The 20557-nt window shown below is 41.2% G+C and overlaps 3 protein-coding genes across 4 annotated transcripts in view; 1 reads left to right on the top strand and 2 right to left on the bottom strand.

The window, feature by feature from the left end:
- The window catches only part of tpk1 (thiamin pyrophosphokinase 1), a 125036-nt gene extending 113140 nt beyond the window's left edge, over positions 1 to 11896 (top strand). Inside the window, exon 9 of the mRNA XM_085418520.1 lies at positions 10997 to 11896. Coding sequence (XP_085274646.1) covers positions 10997 to 11142 — 146 coding nt within the window. The 3' untranslated portion in view covers positions 11143 to 11896. The remainder of the gene's footprint in view (positions 1 to 10996) is intronic.
- On the bottom strand, positions 11725 to 13540 carry sec61g (SEC61 translocon subunit gamma). 2 transcript variants are annotated; one of them, XM_085418522.1, is made up of 4 exons: positions 13405 to 13540; positions 12925 to 13028; positions 12644 to 12746; positions 11725 to 11896 (listed from the first exon to the last, which is right to left on the bottom strand). In XM_085418522.1, exons 2-4 carry the CDS (start codon positions 13016 to 13018, stop codon positions 11887 to 11889), a joined length of 207 nt encoding a protein of 68 aa, XP_085274648.1. In that variant the 5' UTR covers positions 13019 to 13028; positions 13405 to 13540; the 3' UTR covers positions 11725 to 11886. The 2 variants fall into 2 exon arrangements, with proteins under 2 accessions (XP_085274648.1, XP_085274649.1); XM_085418523.1 differs by lacking the exon at positions 11725 to 11896 and having other exon boundaries at positions 12640 to 12746.
- Positions 13541 to 14587: 1047 nt separating this feature from the next.
- On the bottom strand, positions 14588 to 20291 carry LOC146662085 (retinol dehydrogenase 12). Its single transcript, XM_085417767.1, has 7 exons — positions 20159 to 20291; positions 19641 to 19756; positions 17552 to 17707; positions 17197 to 17301; positions 15811 to 16020; positions 14994 to 15186; positions 14588 to 14804 (listed from the first exon to the last, which is right to left on the bottom strand). Exons 1-7 carry the CDS (start codon positions 20167 to 20169, stop codon positions 14702 to 14704), a joined length of 894 nt encoding a protein of 297 aa, XP_085273893.1. The 5' UTR covers positions 20170 to 20291; the 3' UTR covers positions 14588 to 14701.
- Positions 20292 to 20557: the final 266 nt, after the last annotated feature.

Below are 20557 nucleotides of genomic sequence, written 5' to 3'. Positions count from 1 at the left end.
TCATTGCATTTGGATGATGATTGATAATTATGATAATTGGTCTTGGAACCCTGTTGGGTTAAGGCCATTACGATTTATCAAAGTTCAAATCAAACCAAATCACTTTTATTGTCACATCACATTACCGGTACACTGGTATAAATCTTGTTTCATTGATTTAGTGCACACTTTTTGTAACCCTGCTCCAAAATTTACTCAAAGCCTCTAACATTTAGATGTAAACACTCCATATTCTTGTACATGTAATAAATAAATAAATGTTATAAAAGCAAACAAGATAGTTAGAGAAATCTGAAATGTAAAGTAAGAGAACTGTTCCTCCCGTGGCAGTAACCCCCCTCATGTGCATTAATAAGAATGTGAGAAAAGTATTTTTAAAGCCTTTTGATTTCACATTTTTAAGAGAGTCCAGAACTCATAATCCGACAGTATCTGCCTTGACTTCACCCTCTTTTCCCAGTTGCTAAGAACATGGTGGAAACACATTATCCTACAGAGAGTAACCTTAAAGCCGGCACTTAAACGCAGTCAGACATTGTTCTCGTACACCCAGGGTATAGCGAGCCTGACTCTGTGCTCGCTCAATTATTAAGTAACGCAACTTCACATACAACTCATTTCCCCACCACCCTTATTGTGAGTCAAGCTGCTCTAATACCATGCTTGTTTGGCAGTCTTTGAAGCAGAATAGGATTTTTCTTTGTCCCTGTTTGATGTGCGTGCAGGCGCCTGTGGACAAATGATTTGCTTCATTCTCTGCTGGCTTTGTTCTTTTGTGTTCATTTTTTTTACCCTTGTGTGATGTGATTGCACCAAAACCATTTTTGCATATTTATAAAATTCTTAATATCTAATGCTATTCACATTTTGCATCTTCACATGTGTGCCAAGGCAACGCAAGGTGGTGCTTTGAGGTTACTACTGTGCAATAGTAGTATGACTAATGTGTGTGCGTGCGTGCGTGCGTGTGTGTGTGTGTGTGTGTTGTTAAGGTTCAAAATTGAGGAGGGAGAGTACAAACCACTCATGGTCCAGAAGCTCTTGGTCCAACAATGATTTTAATGAACACACGTGTGGGAAGACACTCTGTACGCAGACAGCCAGTAGTCCTCGACTCAATCAAAGCATGAACAGATATTTTATAGCATCAGGGTTTGATTTACTGACGCCCCTTCATGCGTCACAGATACATTTTATACATAGATCAGACTTTTAACCCAGAAGATCATCTTCTATTTTCATGGCTGGTATTTTCCGTTCTTATCTTAAAGTGAATTGTTCCTCTTTCTTGCCGAGACACTTTTGCAGTTACAACCAGACATAACTAATGTGTGTGTATGTGTTGACCTCACATGCTCTTTGTGTCACCTCTTCACCTACTGTCTGTGTCTCGTCCTCAAATGCTCTTTCTCAATTCACCTGTTGCACTTCTGACCTTTTACCAGACCAGAGGCTCACTGAGACTATGTGTATGTCTTCTACTAAATAAATGTTTTAACCAAGAACCTCTACTTAAAAGCTTAATATAAAATGATCTGATATATAAGTGTTTTGTAAGCATGTATTGCAATTCCTTCTATGGCTCCAAGTCACTTGCACAATAGATTGTCCGAACATCGCGCCGAACAAAGCTTCCGACCCCCAATTAATTGACCGAGCTCCAACTCTTTAATAAGCACAGATATGCATTGTGTATAAAATAGTCATAACTGCTTAAGGCCTTCTTAAAGCTATCTGTTACATTGTTAAAGCCTCGTCTTAGCCTGCTGCTCAAAATAACTATCTGCTTTCACTTCTGCATACAACTTCCTGTCAGCCTGCAACTCAGTCTTTCTGAAAGAGACACTGTTTAACCCCTGAATGCAATATAAACTCCAGATTATATTATTAATGCAATGGTAATGATGACAATTATTTAGCAATAGCAGTAAAATAATTTCCCTGCTCCACAGTGTATACATATAAAATATAAAGCTACTTCACATTTATAAGATTCCAAGTATGCGTGTCTAAGTGTCGACCATTAAAGACGTATCGAAATGCAAAAAGCCTCAAAAAAAGAGAAAAAGAAAAAGCCCAGATTATATAAGATATTTTTGCACTAATGATGCATAGTAGTTGTCCTGGCACCCAATTTACTGAGGCTGGAGGAAAAATGTCCCTTAAAATATTCAGAGACTTGCAGCCTAATGATTAATTTAGACTTTTGCTAAAGTTATGCTTTTGAAATATGATTCGTTTATTAAAACTAACTATATTCTGTTTATGTAAGAAACACGACACGCACATATTTTTTTAAAAAGTTAATGACGTACGATGTTTTTGTTCTTTGCTTTGCATGACTGCACACTTGATTTCATACATTATTAACTATATTCTGTTAAGATTTTACATATAAAGATGTAGTACTCGGCTCTACCCACCTGTGTACAAAACAGCTTTTTGCTGTTGTGAGCTCTGGGGGGAAGCATGTGCTCTTTGAACACTTTATTAGGAGCACCATGCTACATACTGAGCAGGACCTCCCTTTGCTGCGCAGCTTCTACAAAATGTTAACATGATTGCATCAGTTAATGTCTGCAGAATGTTTTATTTCTTATTTTGTTTTGTAGCTGCACTTTAATCGTGCAAATCGTCCACTCTTCCGCCTTCCAGATGTTTGATGTTGGATCCAGATGTTAGCCTCTGTGGCCATTTGCTTTAGGATACGGAGCATTATCATCCTGAAAGTAGCCATTAGACAATAGGTTGTAAATTGTGGGTGTAAAGGGATAGACTGCACTTAGCCAGCTGCAGTGGGGTGGAATTTAATCCTTGATTGACTGGTGTTGCCATGAAAACATTCCCACACCATTACAGCTCCACCACCAGCCTGGACTGTTGACACAGGGCACTTTGGTGCTGATGTGAATTTCTGACCCTACCATCTGCGTCACTCTGCAGGCTGTGTTTTTCTGTTCTTCGGTTTCTTGTGAGCTTGTGCCAGCTGCCGCTCCATATTTCTATTTATGTGCGCTCCCGCTGTTGCAGCTCACCCGCTTCGAGGTTGGATGTTTGTGAACTCTGAGATCCTTTTTGTGCTCACAATAGTCATAAAGATTTGTTATCCGAGTTACCTCAGCCCTTCTGTCAGCTCCAGCCAGTCTGACCATTCTCCTTTGACCTCTCATCAACAAGACATTTTCTTCAGCAAAACTATTGCTCACTGGATGTTACTTTTTTTTGTCGTGGTTTCATACTTTTCACACAATTCTAAGCAAAGACTGCTGTACTTGGAAATCCAAGGAGAGGAACAGTACTCCAGTACATCTGGTATCAACAATATCATTATCATCAAAGTCATCGATGTTCAGTTTGTCCCTCTTTCTGATGTTTCCTGTGAACATTAACTGAGATTCCCTATGCACATCACTGCTGCCACACGATTGGTTAACTGGATAATTGATAAATTGATGACTGGTTGAATGCACAGGTGCCTGCAGCCCCCAGTAATTGTAATATTGGCCTCCTTTAAATTCAAATGTGGTAGAAAATCTTAAATAACATATTTTGGCTACTTAAACTTATCAATGTGGTTTGCCCCTCCCTTCCTTCCCTCCCCATCTCCAGCTGCCTCCCTCTTCCTGCTCCACCACAACCACCCACACATGCAGGACCTTGGAGTAGGGGTATGTCACCAGGGTGCAGAGGAGGCTACCCCCCGTCCCCTTCTGGCTGCCCCTGCCTCAATTTTATCCCACAACTTAGACATTCACATTACTCACACTCTCATTACACATACATATAGGATCTTGGGGGTGGGCACGATACACGGAATCCAAAGTACCATCAGGGTGTACACCTCACCCCTGGCGTCGTCGCCCACCTCTCAATTTTGAATACACGTAGACATTGAGGGCTAGCAGGAGGGACCATGCGCTTACCTGCTGCTCTCTGGCAGGTAGCTCCATGCCCTCCTGGGTTTTAAATGCACCTTAGAACACACATGCATCAACACTACAATGAGCGGGTGGAGGGAGGTTTGGAGTCTTCTCTCACCCCCATTCTCTGCGGCCTGCTGGAGCGGGGGGGCTGGAAGGAGGAGTTGGCCGTCCGACTGCAGTCTGGAGTGTGGGGCCTCCTTGCTGCTGCGGAGTCGGGGCGGTCTGCCTCCCCCCACCGCAGGGAAAAGGGTAACACCACCTGGGTCTGGGTGCAGTTCCCCCCTCCAGGGGCAAGGGTACCTAGACCCGGTTTGTAGAGTACGCTTGGGGAGTGTGATCGTGTGTACAGCGTCTCTTTATGTCTGTCTCCACGTTGGTTGAGTGTGGAGTAAGTGCATATGAGAGCATGAAGGTGGGAATGGATGTTTGTATCTGTGTGTGCCTGTATGTCTGTGTCTATATGTCAGGTTGGGTGTCAGGCGCCACCTCTCTGGGGACATCTCAGGCCCTCCAAGGTTTGGAGGCCTATCTCCCCCTACCACCACTTCCCCTGCCAGTGGCGGACTCCCTCAGACATCGGTGTGTTGGTGGTTCTTTGTGTCTGGGGGTGGGCGTCCAGGTACACACCGGCTCACTCCTTGGCGGCCGCTTATCGGGGCCTGGAGCCTGGGGCTCGCTCGGGCCACTTCGGAGGTGGGGTGCCCCCGGCCTCTCGGCCTGGAGCTCGGTCACTCAGGCACGGCTGGCTGCCGGCGGAGCTCACGGGCGCGTCACTGCAACTCCCCCTGGCTTCTGCTCCGTGGCTGCTGAGTGAGCCCTCATCTGGGACTCTCCTCAGCTCTTTCTGGGACAGTGGCGCGGCTGCCCCTCTGTTGGTCTTCCTTGGTCTGTTGTGTTCTGGGGGCCTCTGGATGTCTGGAGTTTTGATCTCCTCCATACCTGCTTCATGCCCTGGAGGACGGGGCTGTGGCCCCCCCACACCCTCTAGCAGATCATTACATGAAGGAACCTTTTAAAAAACAAAAAACAAGCGCGTCCATGCTCACAGGTGTACACACGGGTGATCACACCCACAAACTACACCCTTTTTGGCTCCTACCTCAAAGCACACTGTGTTCTGTTGATCTTATGTGCTGCACAATAATGTTTAACATTTAGTATTTACTGTCATATTCCCATATATCATTGTAATGTTGTTTATTCTAGTACTCTTGTTCTCTTCTGCTTGTTTTCTTTTTTCTTTCTCAGCAGGTGATCCAGGTGATTGATATATGCATTTTTTTTTCTCTGCCCGTTCTGTTGGTTTTTGTCTTTTGCCCTTCTCCCCCGTCCCTCTTCTCAGCTGTTTCTCTTTCCCTCTTTCTTTCTCCCCTTCTTTCCTCCAGTCAAGTCTGTCCCGTATTCAGCAAGTGAAAATAAAATAAACAATAAAAGGTGAATCAAATGGGATGGCTGGGATGGTCAATTTGGTAAAGTAAATCCGTTGGGCATCTTTCTTTGCCTTTAGACAACAATTCTGATGGCAAAAGAGCCAAACGGGACAGGCAAAAAAAAAAAAAATCAATGTGGTTTGCAAGGTGCTGTTTAGCTCTTTCACTTAAGTATATCATGTTTGCATGTTTTCTTGTCAGCGAGACTTTGGAGGTTGCTGCTTTTTGAAGTTAAGGCAGTTTTGCTTCCACAAAATTCTAAAATTGATATTTTAATAGAGCAGAAATAATTTCCCAAGGAAAAAAGAAAGACCTGCTTGCAGTGTGATTTATAGTACTAATGAGAACTCATCCTCCAACTTACTCTTAAACACTGATCATAGCACACTTGACACCAAGCAGGCAAACCAGAGAATTAAATAAAGATGGATTTAAGAAACCAAAAACAAATGGAAATTTAAAAAAAAAGAGAGGCTGCTGTGTCTTGCTTTGTGAAAGTGTTCAGACATGAACGGGTCAAAGCTTTCCAAAAGGAAAAAAAAACCTTCCTCCATTCAGATCTTAAAACCACATTAACTGTTTTTCCTTCATTAACACAACTGAAGTAAATTTTTGCAAATTTACTAAACTGAAGGTTCAGAAATTTCTTAAGTAGTTAATTTGCTGCAGATGTTAAGGACACAGTACCAGCTAAAAGTAAGGAAATAACAAAAAGCCCCAGGTGTAAATCTCCTACCGTGAGCGTAGCCTTTTCATATTAGACACGACTGAATAGCTCCATTCCCTCAGTGTTTGTCAGCTCAGCTTGTTCAGAGCTAATGCAGCGTAAATAAATGTAACGCTTAATGGAAAAAGTGACGTGCAAATTCACATTTTTTGCCATTCGGGGCTATTGAAGCATGATCAGTGATTTGTTATTTTGCCTAGATCAGTGCTTCCCAAACTTTTTCCAGCCACGTACCCCTTGAGACATGTCACCCTCAGCCGCATACCCCCTACTACGAACGACTCTTAATTAGTGTCTATAAATACATTGCAATATCGCATGCATAAAGATAAATACTGCACAGTCGATTATTTCTCACCACCAAATGAATTTATCAATATTTTTTAGTAATGACAGAGTTTTAATAACAAACTTTACTACTTAATACTAGCAGTGTATCAAAGGATTTATTAGAATTCACTTTTTTGTCGAGAGCATAAAGGCCATGAACTTTCATTAAACAGAACTTTATTTAATGTGATGGATGTGCTTGAGCAGAGGCACACAGCTCTTCAATGTTTGGCTCAATTTGGGAAAGGCTGAGTCTTAAATCGTTTTCCACACAAAGTCTTGCTCTGTATTTTGTTTTCATGTTTGTTAAAGCAGAAAATCCCTTTTCGCATAAGTATGTGGTGGCGAAAGGCATCAGAGTCTTGACAGCGCGCTTAGCCAGCGCGGGCTGTTCAGTGCGCAGCCCTATCCAGAAATCCGCCAGGTTCTTTTGAGCGTGTTCAACTTTTAGAGATCCATCTGTGGCGATTTCAATTAGGCTCTCCTGGTCAGACGGTGATAACGAAGTAGGCACGGCGGTGAACGGGTGACGTATCCAATCATTTGAGCCGCCCGTCTCTGGGAAGTATCGGCGTAACTGCACCGCCAGCTCCTCAAGGTGCACGTTACATTCGCGCTTTACACTTTTAGATAGTGTGAGATCATTAGAGCACAGAAAATCATGCAGCACAGGAAAGACTTCAGTGTTGTTTGTATCCAAGCAGTTCTTCCAAAGGTTTAACTTCTTTATCATGGCCTCAACTTTATCTTGAACATTGAATATAGTTGCAGAAACGCCTTGTAATCCGAGATTGAGCTCGTTCAGACGAGAAAATATATCACACAGATAAGCCAGGCAGGTAAGGTACTCTTCATCATGCAAATGTTCAGACAGCTCAAAGGGATGGTTATTGAAGAAAACTTTAAGTTCATCCCTCAACTCACAGAAACGGGTCAGCACTTTCCCTCTAGATAGCCAGCGAACCTCTGTGTGGAGTAATAATGTCTCATGCTCGCTGCCCATCTCATTGCACAACGCAGCAAATAAGCGGGAGTTCAGCGGCCTGGCTTTCACAAAGTTAACCATTTTTACACTCGTGTCCAAAACATGTTTCAAACGGACAGGTATTCCCTTTGCAGCAAGAGCCTCTCGGTGGATGCTGCAGTGTACCCAGGAGGCATCTGGCGCGACTGCTTGCACACGCGAAACCACACCTCCGTGTCTCCCAGTCATGGCCCGTGCGCCATCAGTACAGATGCCAACACATCTGTCCCACACGAGTCCATGTGTGTTCATGAATGTGTCCAGCTTTTGAAAAATATCTGCGGCAGTTGTCCTTTGTTCCAGCGGTTTACAGAACAGCATGTCCTCCTTGATGGTTCCTTCATGAATGTAGCGCACATATACGAGAAGATGCGCCAGGCCAGCCACATCCGTGGACTCATCTAGCTGTATTGCATAACATTCACTGTGGCGTATGCGCAGAAGTAGCTGCTGTAAAACATTTTCTGACATTGCATTGATGCGCCGTGAGACAGTATTGTTTGATGATGGAATGGACTGTATCGTCTTTTTTGCCTTTTCCCCCAACATTGTCCCTACCATATCTAAAGCAGCAGGGAGAATGAGGTCCTCCACAATAGTGTGGGGTTTGTTGTTTTTAGCCACTCTGTAACTGACCATGTAAGATGCTTGTAGTCTGTTTTTATTCATAAGATCTGGCACCTGAATGCAGGTTTTACTTGTTGAAAGTGATTTTAGCTGTCGCTCAAAATATTCCCTTGGTTTATTTTTCAAATGGGGATGATTTGTCTCTAAATGTCTGCGCAAAAGTGAAGGTTTCATTGAGTTCTGAGACAATACTTTTGCACAAATAACACACTGTGGCCGGGGAAATCCACCAATATTTATACACGTAAACCCCAGCGAAATATAATTGTCATCATATTTGCGCTTCTTTGATGAGGTTGTGTTACAGTCCGTGCTGTCATGCTTTCTCCCACTTTGACGCTCCGCATCAGACACTTCATCACTTTCCACATGGCTGGCTCCAGCTATGCTAGCCACTTGGCTAGTAACCACAGATACATCCCTGCTAGCACTGCTAGCATCCAAATCTGACGAACACATTGTTGTTGAACAATCACCTGTGCGGTCACTGGAAAATGCATCTTCAGACATGAGCTTATTGGTTGTTGTGGCCGGTGTCTCTGTGGTAGGGCCTTTTTTTCTTGTTAACCACTTGTCCATTTTCGCGCTGCACTGAATGCTTGGAGGCAACTTCAACTGTTAGGTGTCAGTCATTTGGGCAAATCACGCCCATGTATTTTGTCAGAGCTATTTTTTTGCTGAACACCAGAGGGTGGTATATAGTCATGTATTTGACAGGCAAAAAAAACTGCATTAGCGCAAATTTCGGCTTTTAAAACTTTTGATCCCCACTCCAACCCCAACCCACGCGTACCCCCTACAGCCACTTGCGTACCCCCGAGGGTACGCGTACGGTAGTTTGGGAACTACTGGCCTAGATTAATATTCACAGTACTGTGCAAAAGTCTTGAGCCACCCCTCACATTTTCCTTCCAGTGAGACAGACTGTTGTTATTTATTCATTTATTGTGAAAGCAGTCTGGATCCAGTAGTTATCCAGGCTTTCTTGGGGTCTTTCAAATGTTTTTTTGTTTTGTTTTTTGACATCGGCTACTTTTTCTCTCATTTTCAGTCCAGTCCTTTTACCTGACCATTTTCGAAGGAGTGCTTCTCATTTAAACCTAAGAAAAGCACCTAACTCTATTTAATAACCAGTTTTACGTTTACATGTAACAGACGAGTGAGCAAAGAATCAATTTAAACAATTATCTTTAGACATTTTATTACTAGCCTGCTTAAACACACAATTTGTTTGGATTTCTGTAGCTGAATCTGTGAAAAAAATACCAAAGATGACAGTTTGATAAGCATAAAATAATTTTTTTTGCACTAGCCAGGTGATTCACAAAGAGCCCTTAGCAGAAAACCTTTATATATCTCATGGTGGTGTGCAGTACATTCTTTAAAAAAAAAGAGGTAAAAATCTGGACAAGCGGAGGACAAAAGAAGAATTGGCAAGACTAAAAAACTATGTACAGCAGATGATCAGTGTCTGACAGCCATGTCCTTAAGAGACAGGAAATTATCCAGCAAAGATCTGACACAGGACCTGAAAGACCCATCAGGACCTTCTACTGTTTGTCAAAAACATCATTAGACATGGTCTCAGGGGAAGGGTGGCTGTCAAGAAGCCATTCTTAATGAATTGAAACACAGAGAGAAGGCTGAGGTATGCCAAATTACACAAGAATTGGACTGAAAATCATGGCATGATGATTTGTTTGGCTCAAATCATTGGCAGCATGTGGAGGAGGTCACGAGAGAGGTGAACAGTGAGTGTTTACAGCCATCAGTAAAACACAGAGGCAGCATTGTCATGGTTTGGTGCTGCATTTCATACAGTGGTTTGGAGATCTTGTTAAAACTGATGGAGTTAACACACCATTCAGTACCATTTGAAAAGTATCTGCTTCATTTTTCAGCATAATAATGTTGAAAAAATGACAATCCCGAACCAACCTGGAGAGAAAACCACAGTGGACCGCTATCACTGATTAAATGGCCTCCTCAGAGCCCAGGCCGCAAAATGTTTAAAGCACTGTGGGATCATCTCCACAGAAAAATAAACAAAAGTCAGCAGACATCCAAGGAAGAGCTTCCAGTGCCATTTAAGAAGTACGTAAACAAAGCAAGAAAGGTGGTCCTAGCAGATGGTGACTTTGAAGCTTGTCAGTTTTTGCCTTATGTATTGTATTTCCATCTATGTTTGTCATGTTTCAGTGAATTACTGTATGTATTATTTTAAAGCAAAATATAAAGATGTAAAAAGCGGTATTATGTTCTTAACAATGTGATTGGTTTTGCACCAGTCCTCTTCATACCCTGCTGTGTTCTTAAGATCAGGTCTAAAGCTTAGTGGGAGTCAGTGTAAGGAGGCTAAAATGAATTTAGTTCTCTACAGCAAAAGGCTAAATAAGTTCCCAATAAAGGACCAGCAGATGGCAAAATTTGTCTTACAGTGGGTTGCATGGATACTGAGTTTCCTAATTTGACCACTTGAGGACACTGTTGGACAGCTGCTTTAGTCAAATCATTTGTCGTTTTTGGGAAAGTACTGAAGGCTTGTTGTGTATAAAATCACAAAACAAAAGAAAATGTGGTATGTGACTTGTATACCCTAGTGGTTACCTTCCCTGCTACTGGCAATTAAAATGAGGACATAACTGTAATGACTGTGATTACTGCAGTAATCACAAAGTAGGAATATTCAAGACCCTTTGTGGATTTGGCTGTAAAACCACGTGTGGCCTCACACGGCTTTACACAATCCAAAGTCATGCGGACCACCCTGCCTCACAATTGTTATCCAAGACCATGTTGATCCAGACCACTTCTCAAAAAGAAAAAGACTCTGGCATGCAGCAATATAATGAACAGCCAAAGAGCATTAAGTGTGGTGTCACTTGGTCTGCCATTAGTATTGTGTGTAATTGTTATTTCTGTCTCCTCTGTCCAGATAATGACGTCCTGCAGTTTGGCAAGCTAGTAAGCACCTCCAACACTTATGAGCCCACTGACCCCGGAAAGCCCAGGAAGGCCGTAACCGTGACCACAGACCAGCCTCTTCTTTGGAGCATGGGCATCGGTAAAAACGGGGAATGACAAAGACGAGAAATCTTTCTTAATGGAAGTGAAAAATGTGGAATTGTGACCTAGTTTCTCCAGATCAGCTACGGGAAAAAAAAAATCTCAGGTTTTACACATTTGAACAGGCTTTTTAATTTTTGTTCGCTCAGATATAAATGAAAAATCTAATGCTGAAAAGCTAATTTCTTTGCTGTAACCATGGTGACCACTGTCTTTTGAATAACATACTCAAACCACAATAGTCGTGAATGCCAAATTATTACTACTCTGATGGTAACGTGAAGTGGCACTATACAGTTAAACTCTATTCCTACCTTGAGCTTCTACACTGCAGTGTTAAATTCAAAATGAACAATTCTGTTTTAATATCTGCACATTATTGCCTACGTGTGTCCAGATATCCTTTGCATAGCAGCATCCTGCGTGTGCCTTTGAGGTCAAGACGATGGGCCTGCCTTCTGTGGCTGTTAGCAATCTCTATGGATTAAATCAAATTGAGAACGCCTAATTAAAAGTGCCTTTTGATTGCAGATTTACAAAAGGTAAAAACCAAGCTACTGCAAAAAGGTGCTGTGTTGATAGAGTAGACGGGACATATCAGATTTCCAATTATTTTTATTTACACAGTGACATATAAATGTTGAGCACAGAATGTAAAAATGCCATCCCGACAATCCCCCCTCCCCCCCAATCACACCAGCTGTTAACACTGCACCACCATCTCCTGTCCCCACGAGATGAAGTCTGAGTGATCAGGACCTAACCGCCACTAGAAGGAAAAACAGAGAAGGGGATGTTAAGTTGGAGAACACAAATGCACCTTATTTTTCACATATTCTCACTTTTTATAACAGCCTAAGCAGTATTATTATGCTGTCTTCTACTGTACACAAACAACTGCCAACAGTACTGGTGTGACTTTTTAAATCCTGTGTTTTGTGTAATAAAAATGATTAATCACTGGAAGAGTTTGTCATTTTATCATCCATTTCATGAAATTTACATACAAGAGAAACTTGATCAGAGACTTAAATAAAAGATGCAATCATGTTAAATTTGTCTGTGGAAATATAGTATTAGTAGCAGCTATAACATATGACTGTAACAATTAATGGTAGAGCCATAGTGATTCACAAGATTCAAGGGTGATGGCAGAAATTCTGGATCAAAGTGCAGTATTTTTTCATTATAAAATTAAGACATTACAGGAGTTTTAAAATAAAAATACATATATATTGTACTGAGTGAAATTGAGGATGAACTTAGATAACAACAAGTAAAGGCAGATGATAATGAGAAGTGGGTCTGGATCAGTAAGCTACCCTCATTGTCTGTAGAGTCATCACTGACTTTTATTTTGAATGACCAGCTGTACTCAGATTGAGAGGAATACAAAGGAAAACCCTAACCCCCCAATTATCAGTGAGCCAGATGAGAGCACGTTTTAGACGATATTATCTAAAAATTGTTCGGAGACGGTCTGCGTGATGCTGTTTATCATAAATTGTTTACTTACACAATGATGTTGTTGATGGGGATGTGAATGAGCTTGACAAAGAAACCAATGAATCCCATGATGGCAAACCCAATCGCTGTGGCCATTGCAATCTTCTGAAATTCTGGGTGAGGGCAAAAATAATCATTGTTAAAAATACTGGAAATAATACAATGTCCCTATTAAAGAATTGAGCTCTTTGGATCCGGAAATTGCTAGTCAATTGGTTCAAATTTATATATTCATTTTCGTTTCCAGCAAACAAAGGCTAGCCGACATAAATAAAAAGAAACAACACCCACCTTTTCTGTCGGGTTTTGTGCACCTCTTAACGAGCCTGATGGAGTCTTTCACGAACTGCCGGCCGGGCTCAACAAACTGCATAACCTGATCCATGGTGCTTAGTCTGAAACAACACAAGTCAATCTTAAAGCTGGGACTGGTTTCAGTGCTGACGTTGACTTAAGCTGTCCGAGCTTTAACAACTTTGTTATTATAAATATACTGTATATATTCTCATTTTCTAAGAAAGAAACAAAAAACACGATAAAAACAAGCATGCGAAGCTGATTTTAAGTCAGTTATGTTACGTTAATTTAATTAAAACTCGACTTTAGCTAACGCTATCCTAAGATATGCTAACTATTATGGCGACGTAGCGTTATGTTGGCAATAAACCTCGACATGTAAAATAAAATCAAAAGGTTCCAACCCAACTATAGTTGGTTACATTTATCTGATGAAAAATACACATGTGTATTTAAAAGCGGCAGTTAGCTTACCTATTTCCTACGTGATGTTTAGTAAGAAAGTCGGAGAAGTGAGAGCCACGTAGCTACGACACAAATCACTCCCTTGTACAGAAAGAGCTGACGTAGACTTTAGGAGCGCATGCGTATTGTATTCTATGCGCTGTTATCATTCTCTGCACCGCCCCCTGCAGGCGGGGAGGTGTTCTTAACGATTACACTTTCTGGAGTCGACAGGCAGAAGGAAGAGAGGAAGACCTCAAAGAAGATCCATGAATGTAATGGAGCTGGCTATAAAGAGGATTGGTGTGATACTGTAAGATCATATATCCCATCGAAGTTGTGCTTTATTTACATATTTGGGCAAGCAAACATTTGTAGCCATCATCCCAGAAACACATTAATAGCAATAGACTGAAAAATGAAAAACAATCAAGATAATAAACAAGTCTTTAGTCGAGGACTAGAATTAGGTATAGAAAAACAAGTTTATCCCCTTTAATAAAGATAAAACACTCTAGCAGACAGCAAACTGGCAATGATTTAGTCACTTTCACAATTAAAATAAATAAGAAAACTAAATAGTTACAAAGGAATTAGGGCCCCTAAATTTATCACATATTTAAATCCATAAAATTACAATCAGGGGTTCTAGATCCTTTTTTTCAGAGACTGTATATCTAAATCAGAATGCACACATTGTTCAGACAGATTACTGGTCATGGGCTTATCTTATTCCACATTCCTTAGGCACTAAATCCTCCCTCATGTGATGCAGATTAAGATGTGATTTCTAAACAGCATTCTGGCATTTGCTTTATAATGACTTTTCTTTCCTTTCTTCATTATACTTAGCCTACTCATCTCAGTGTCATAGTGTCAAAGCACACATGTCACATCACATAACATGTCTATAGGTTACAAACGAGCAAAATTTTGCAATGTAGTTGTTACTCTTACATGCTGACACTTACAACCATATGTGTCCATGCTGTAAATAGTTCTTTCTACTGTTAGGAGGAAAGGTAGAACTGCAAGCATTTATAATGATCTGAGTTTTTCTGATCAGAACCAGATCCACACTTTGCTCTATCTCGCTGTTCAAGACTGGAATGAACAAGATATGCCCTCACAGAAATAAGCATCATGCACTTTTTAATAACACTTTTTCCCACCAAAACATACAATGTACAGCTTTTTTAGATCATTTACAAAATAAAATGGTCTTTGGAGCAATCCTGTTACTTTTCTTTTAAACAGTAACATTAATACATGTATAAAAGTGCTTAGCAGTGCTGTTTAAAGTATGATGTTTTCACACACAGTGTCTTCACTGCCAGGTGATGCCGAGCATGTTACAGCTGACCTCCCACAGTTTCTGCGCCAAGTCATCATCAGAGGCGGTTCTTGAGCACCTTGCAGGGGCGCAGTCACTGCACACACAAAGAAACAGAAAATGAGAATTACACACTATGCACTGCATTTATGTAACTTATAAAAAATGGGGAAAAAACATTACATCAAGTGTAACTTTTCCTTTATTACCAGGTAGAAACACTGGGCACGGTAACACCGGCACTCTAAAAGCTCTTGCGGTTAACTGAAATACTGGGACTGTGTACCTGAAGTACCCTCCACTCAGGCTCTCTAGACCTGGCTCTGCAGCACAGTAAATGGTAGTCTGCGCTCCCTCCACTGTGGTCTTGGTAAAAACCTTGAAGATCTTCACCGCCACTTGGATACATTGGTGCTGGTGCCTCCACAGGTCAGACTGAACCACCCCTGGGTGCAGAGAGAAGACGCTCACCCCTGTACCTGCAACACAAATGCAAGCACATACAAATGCTGCCAAATAACATGTGCTAACAATTGTCACCTGCTATTTATATGTGCATGTTGGGATTTTAAGCGAGGTTTGTAACATTTTTTTCAACCAGTCCCTACAGTGAATATAGTTTTTTTATTTTTAATGAAAACAACAACAGACAAGTTAGCCTTTGTTAAAACACCTTCAGTTTATTTCTGAGTTAATGGACTGAGCTCTACTCCTGGAGGATTAAAGAGAGCATTCAAGTGGAAGTGGGACCCTGTTGGCAGATGAGTAGGTACGAAGGCAGACAGGTACTGACATAGGCAAGTATTTCTGCAAGTTACTCAGGGTGACGTTAATAGAAAGTTTAAGCTTGTTGCTGCCAGACTGTTGTTATGTAAAAATGTAAAAAAAAAAAAAAATCTACTTCCTTGACTCAACAGCACAACTTCATCCCATTAGTCAGATTCCATGACTCTGAGTCTCTCAGCAAAACCCGCCTACACGATGTCTGCACATGCTCCACTTTTACACATTTCTGTGGCCATATCATGGCTGTAAGATACCCATGTGTTATAGCCTTCATTCCTCATGATGCACATTTGGATATTCCTTTTCTAAAAGCTCACCTTGCAACCTTTTTGCGAGTGAGCATGCAAAGAGGACGTTAGCCAGTTTGCTCTGTCCGTAGGCCTTCATGGCATCGTAACTCTTCTCACTGTTGATATCATCCAGTCGAAGCCCAGTCCAAGTATGGGCCACCGATGCCACCACGACAATACGGGCCGGAGCAGAACGCTTGATGAGGTCCAAGAGTAAGTAAGTCAGCAGGACGTGACCTGATGAAAACAATTAGAACACCTTTTCTTGTTAATTTATTAACAAAGCAAACCCAGCAGTTAATGTGTAGTGTATGTATAATAACCCTTTTAACAAATATAATTAGTTTTACTATTTTGCAAAAAAGACACATAAGGAAACTGTGCCAATCACATCAGTGACTAGCTGTGCTTCTTGTATACCTGTTGCTGGAATTTGTGTGGTTGTTTCTCATATGCAACATAAAGTAGCTCTTCCTGTGGAGTTTATAAAAAAGCCAGCCACCTGACTGAGAACAATCTAAAATCTGACTCCATTTAGACGACCAAACCTGGCCACCCTCGTTTTCAATTTAAATGGCACTCTACAACCGCAGGAGTCGCAATCTCAAGCAAATCTCGTGGTTTTTTTCCTACTCCTTCTTCCTTGCTGTGAGCTTTCTGCTTCATTAGAAGTCAGAAAGTTTACATTATCACCGGATATTATTCCTGCTGATGTGGTAAACAGTGTGTCACCCAATACAATGCATGCCACGAAGTTTTCTTTTTCTTTTTTTGTTTGCAAAACGTTGAGGGACTCTTCTTGATCTTAATAAGAGCATTTTTCTTTACTGTTTTTTCATTAATTCCCATTTTGCGTAACAATATCACTGTTTAAAAGAGCATGTGAACACATAAAGAATGTGCCAAAGTGCACAGGTTTATTTCTGGATATTTGTACATGTCTGTGTGTTTGCATATGTGTGTGGGAGACCATGCTGGAGCACAGAGTGTTCCCGCTCCGTCAGCCTGAGACAAAAATAACATGGAGGAAAACATCACCTAGGAAGAATCCATGGTCCAATAAAGGAGGAAACACCGGCAGCAGCAACTCTAGTTCATTGTCCTAGCTTGGTGAGACAGTCAGATTGGCGTATGTGTTATTAATGCCAGATTTAAAATGACCTTTTTCACTATGAAAATATGCCTGTCACCAGGCAAACTTAGCATAAATTCAGTCAGAGGCACAGTGTAACTGTCAGCTGTTCACGTTAAAGTAAACTGGCAAATCTAAGCTGTCAGAAAAAGTTGTAGCCAAGCAAACTGTGTAAACATATTTAATGACTGCTTCTAAATATGAAACATGAGCCTTAATTTCAAAACAAAAAAGAAGCGTAAAAATGCAGAGAGAACAATACAAAACTGAGAGTAACTTACCCAAGTGATTGACACCTAGCTGCATTTCAAACCCATCAACCGTCTTGGAGTAGGGACACATCATAATGCCTGCGTTGTTTATCAGGATATTCACTTGTTTTTCCTCTGGAGAAAAAAACAAAAAAAACCCACACAAACTGCATATCTGATAAAACAACTGGTTTTAAATTCAAATGCTTTTACAGTATGCCTCTAATTATCTGCAGCAGAGGCAGTGGAGGGGCTGAACAAACAGGGATTTATATATCAGCCCTGCAATTAGTGAGCCCTGTTTGCTTGAAGAGTCCATTACTCCTTAAGAGGCATACAAGTATGCTCTTGAAAGGAAAAGTGGATTTTAAAAAAAAGCATATACCATTGATAACAACTTCAGCAAAGGCCCTGATGGACTTGGTGTCAGACAGATCAAGTTTCCTGATGACCACGTTCTCATTTCCTGTGTCTTCCAAAATGTCCGTCCGTGCCTCCTCCGCCCTCTCGAGGTCTCTGCACGCCATGATGATGCGTGCACCTACAAAGTAAGATCCACAGAGCACAAGCTAGTGACAAATAGTATAATAAAATACAGTCCCTCACTACAGAGTATCAGTTTAGGTGAGCACAGGGACCTTAAATCACCCCAAGTTTCATTAGGAAAGACTTGACCCACATCATATTCTTGAAAGTGTGAAATTTCACTCTGAGCTCACATCCTGTTTTTGGCAGCAAATGATTTTTATACACCCCATAACAGCCATTTTCACAGCAGTTGTATTGTACTACCCTAATACTTGAACAGTAGAGTTCAAAAGATTCCCAAACTTAAAACTACAAAAAAAGCTTTGCTCATTTGGTGGGATACAAAAGCTCCCAGCATTAAATGAAGAACCTTAATCTTTCAGGGTTCTTCAGATTGTCCTCTAATGTTTTCTAAGCTCTTACTCAGCATCTCATTTAGCCAACTGCTCCACTCGAACAAACACAAGACCCTCTCGACTGTGTCGTTCTCATTCGCTTCTGACACAAATTACCATGCATTCTTCTTAATGAGCACAGAAGGGGGGGTTTGAGGACACATGCACCCACCCTTTCTTTCACCCATATGCAGGCACAAATATGCACACACACATACACACACGCTCTCCTGCAAACACACTCACACATATGCAAAATAGCTGCAGCGCCCAGTAATTACAGAAGATGGGAGCCATTAACTAGTTGTAATATAGCATCTCCATCCTATTGCTGCCGTCTTTGTTTCCATCCTGAGGACCAAACTATTCCCACATCAACAGGGATGCCGAGTTCATACAATTAAATAAAATAGTAAACAAACAGTGAGAGTCAAGTCCAAGAGGCGTGTACTGAGTCACGTCCAAGATCTTTCAGCAGATGATTTTTTTTCACATGCGCAAATCATCTGAGTATGTAATAAAAAGCAAATATGGCTTGAGTCAGTTTTGATCATAGACTGATTATTCACACTCAGTATGATATGTAATTGTAACAGTCTTTCCTGATTTCACTTCATAAACATTAAATTTCACATGGACAGCTTCCTTTGACAACTCATTACGTGGACCAAAAAGTAAAATAAATTAGTAAATGATAATAATAATAAAATAAATTTCGATCAAAATCATAACAAACGATTGACAATGTTGAGATGCAGTGCCTGAAGGAATCGCTTCTCGTTATCAATCTTTCCAAATCCAATCATGTTGTCATCACATTGTTGCATAATCCAGTTTACTGAAAGATGATGCTGTGCCTCCTTCTACTTTGTTTTAAGGCTGGGAATCTAGTTGTATTATTATTACTATGGGTTATTTTATACTGGTGCCAGTGTAAATTAAAAAAAAAAATTACATGTTGGTTGTTCTTAAACTGAGGAAGGTGTATGTGGCATGCTGTGTCCGTCATGATGCAGATGGCTGAACAAACTGAGTCTTGTATGCAGAACCAGCTTTCATATTACTCACTCTGTGTGCATGTGTGTGTGTGTGCATGTGTGTGTGTGTGTGCATGTGTGTGCACGACTGCTAGATGCACTGTCTTTGTTTCATGTCTGGCCCTGCAGGGGACCCTCACAATGCTCCCTCTGTCCCTGCGACGCCTCATCTGTCTTCAATTTCTGACAGTCGTCTGGAATCATTGAAACATTAACCAAGATGCTCATTTAAAAAATATATATATTAAAAAACAAAACAAAACAAAACAAAACAAAAAACCCACAAATTTTTATCTATATTTTTATTCAGATTCATGATAGACTTGGGTATGCCAAGCAAGTTGGACCTAGCCCAATCACATAAGTGTTCTTAGTGCTTAAATCACGAGGTCAGAGTGGGATATGCACTGTAAGTCACAGCCTGCCAGTTAGTGTAAATTAAAGAGGCAGGCACACGTCTGAAAACCTGATAGACAGAGGCAGATGGAGAAAGACCCGCAGCTGGGCACAGTACCTCTTCTTGCCAGGTCCTTGGCAGTTTCTTTGCCTATACCAGTGTTGGCTCCAGTGATGACCACTGTTTTCCCATCTAACCTCTCCTCAGAAGACCAGTGGTTACAGCACACACCCCTGAACAAGAGGCAAGTAAAAGCATTGATTATATATTTTTCCTTAAAGTTTTAAAGACCTGATCTTTATTTGGACACAAAAGAGTCTATAAATCAGCACATGCTCTCATACTAACTATTCAACATCAGACTTACACATACTGCATCTGTAACAGAGTATATTACATCAGTTGGTTTCCAGAATAATTGCGCAAGTCGTCTAAACAGATTCATGCTCAAAGCTCTTTTTTCCGTTTTCAAAATTTGCATAAAAACACCAATAAAACCACGACGCAAATCACTCTGCAAAATCTGGTGACACAGTGGATAATCTTCAAATATCTCACACTGCTGGTATTATTAGAGCCAGCTACCTAACCTTTAACGTTTTCTGCAGGCTCTATTTTATGTATTTTTCTCCTACCTGCAGTACATTCTTCCTCAAAGAGCAACAGGTTTCCACCTTAGGACCTCTGCGACAATACAGCTCCTTTCTCCGCCACAACACTTTATCAGCGGGTTCCGTGCTTTTCATCTGTCAGCCACCTCTCCTCGTTTTCTTTTGCGTATAGGTGCCGGGGCCAATCAGGGGCGGGCTGACGCATAATTGATTCACAAGTTACAGGCTGTGGGAGCAGCCGGCTCTCCTGCCGCCTCCTGCTGTCGGAGAGACTCGAGTTATGGGGTTAGCTGAGGCGAGAGTGTGATAATTCACCACTGCGGTGTGTGATACCACCGAGAACGTGGAAAACCCAAAGTTAAAACGTGCCTCACTTCACTATGTAGCAGCATGCCAGAGCTAAAATCCTAATGATGTAAGAGT

The sequence above is a fragment of the Rhamphochromis longiceps genome, linkage group LG9 (genome assembly GCF_057381845.1).
Source record: "Rhamphochromis longiceps isolate RC_006_pf linkage group LG9, R_longiceps_female_GT1.1, whole genome shotgun sequence".
NCBI classification, from domain to species: domain Eukaryota; kingdom Metazoa; phylum Chordata; class Actinopteri; order Cichliformes; family Cichlidae; genus Rhamphochromis; species Rhamphochromis longiceps.
Note: the sequence above shows the minus strand (reverse complement) of the source record. Positions and strands in the feature narration are given on the sequence as shown.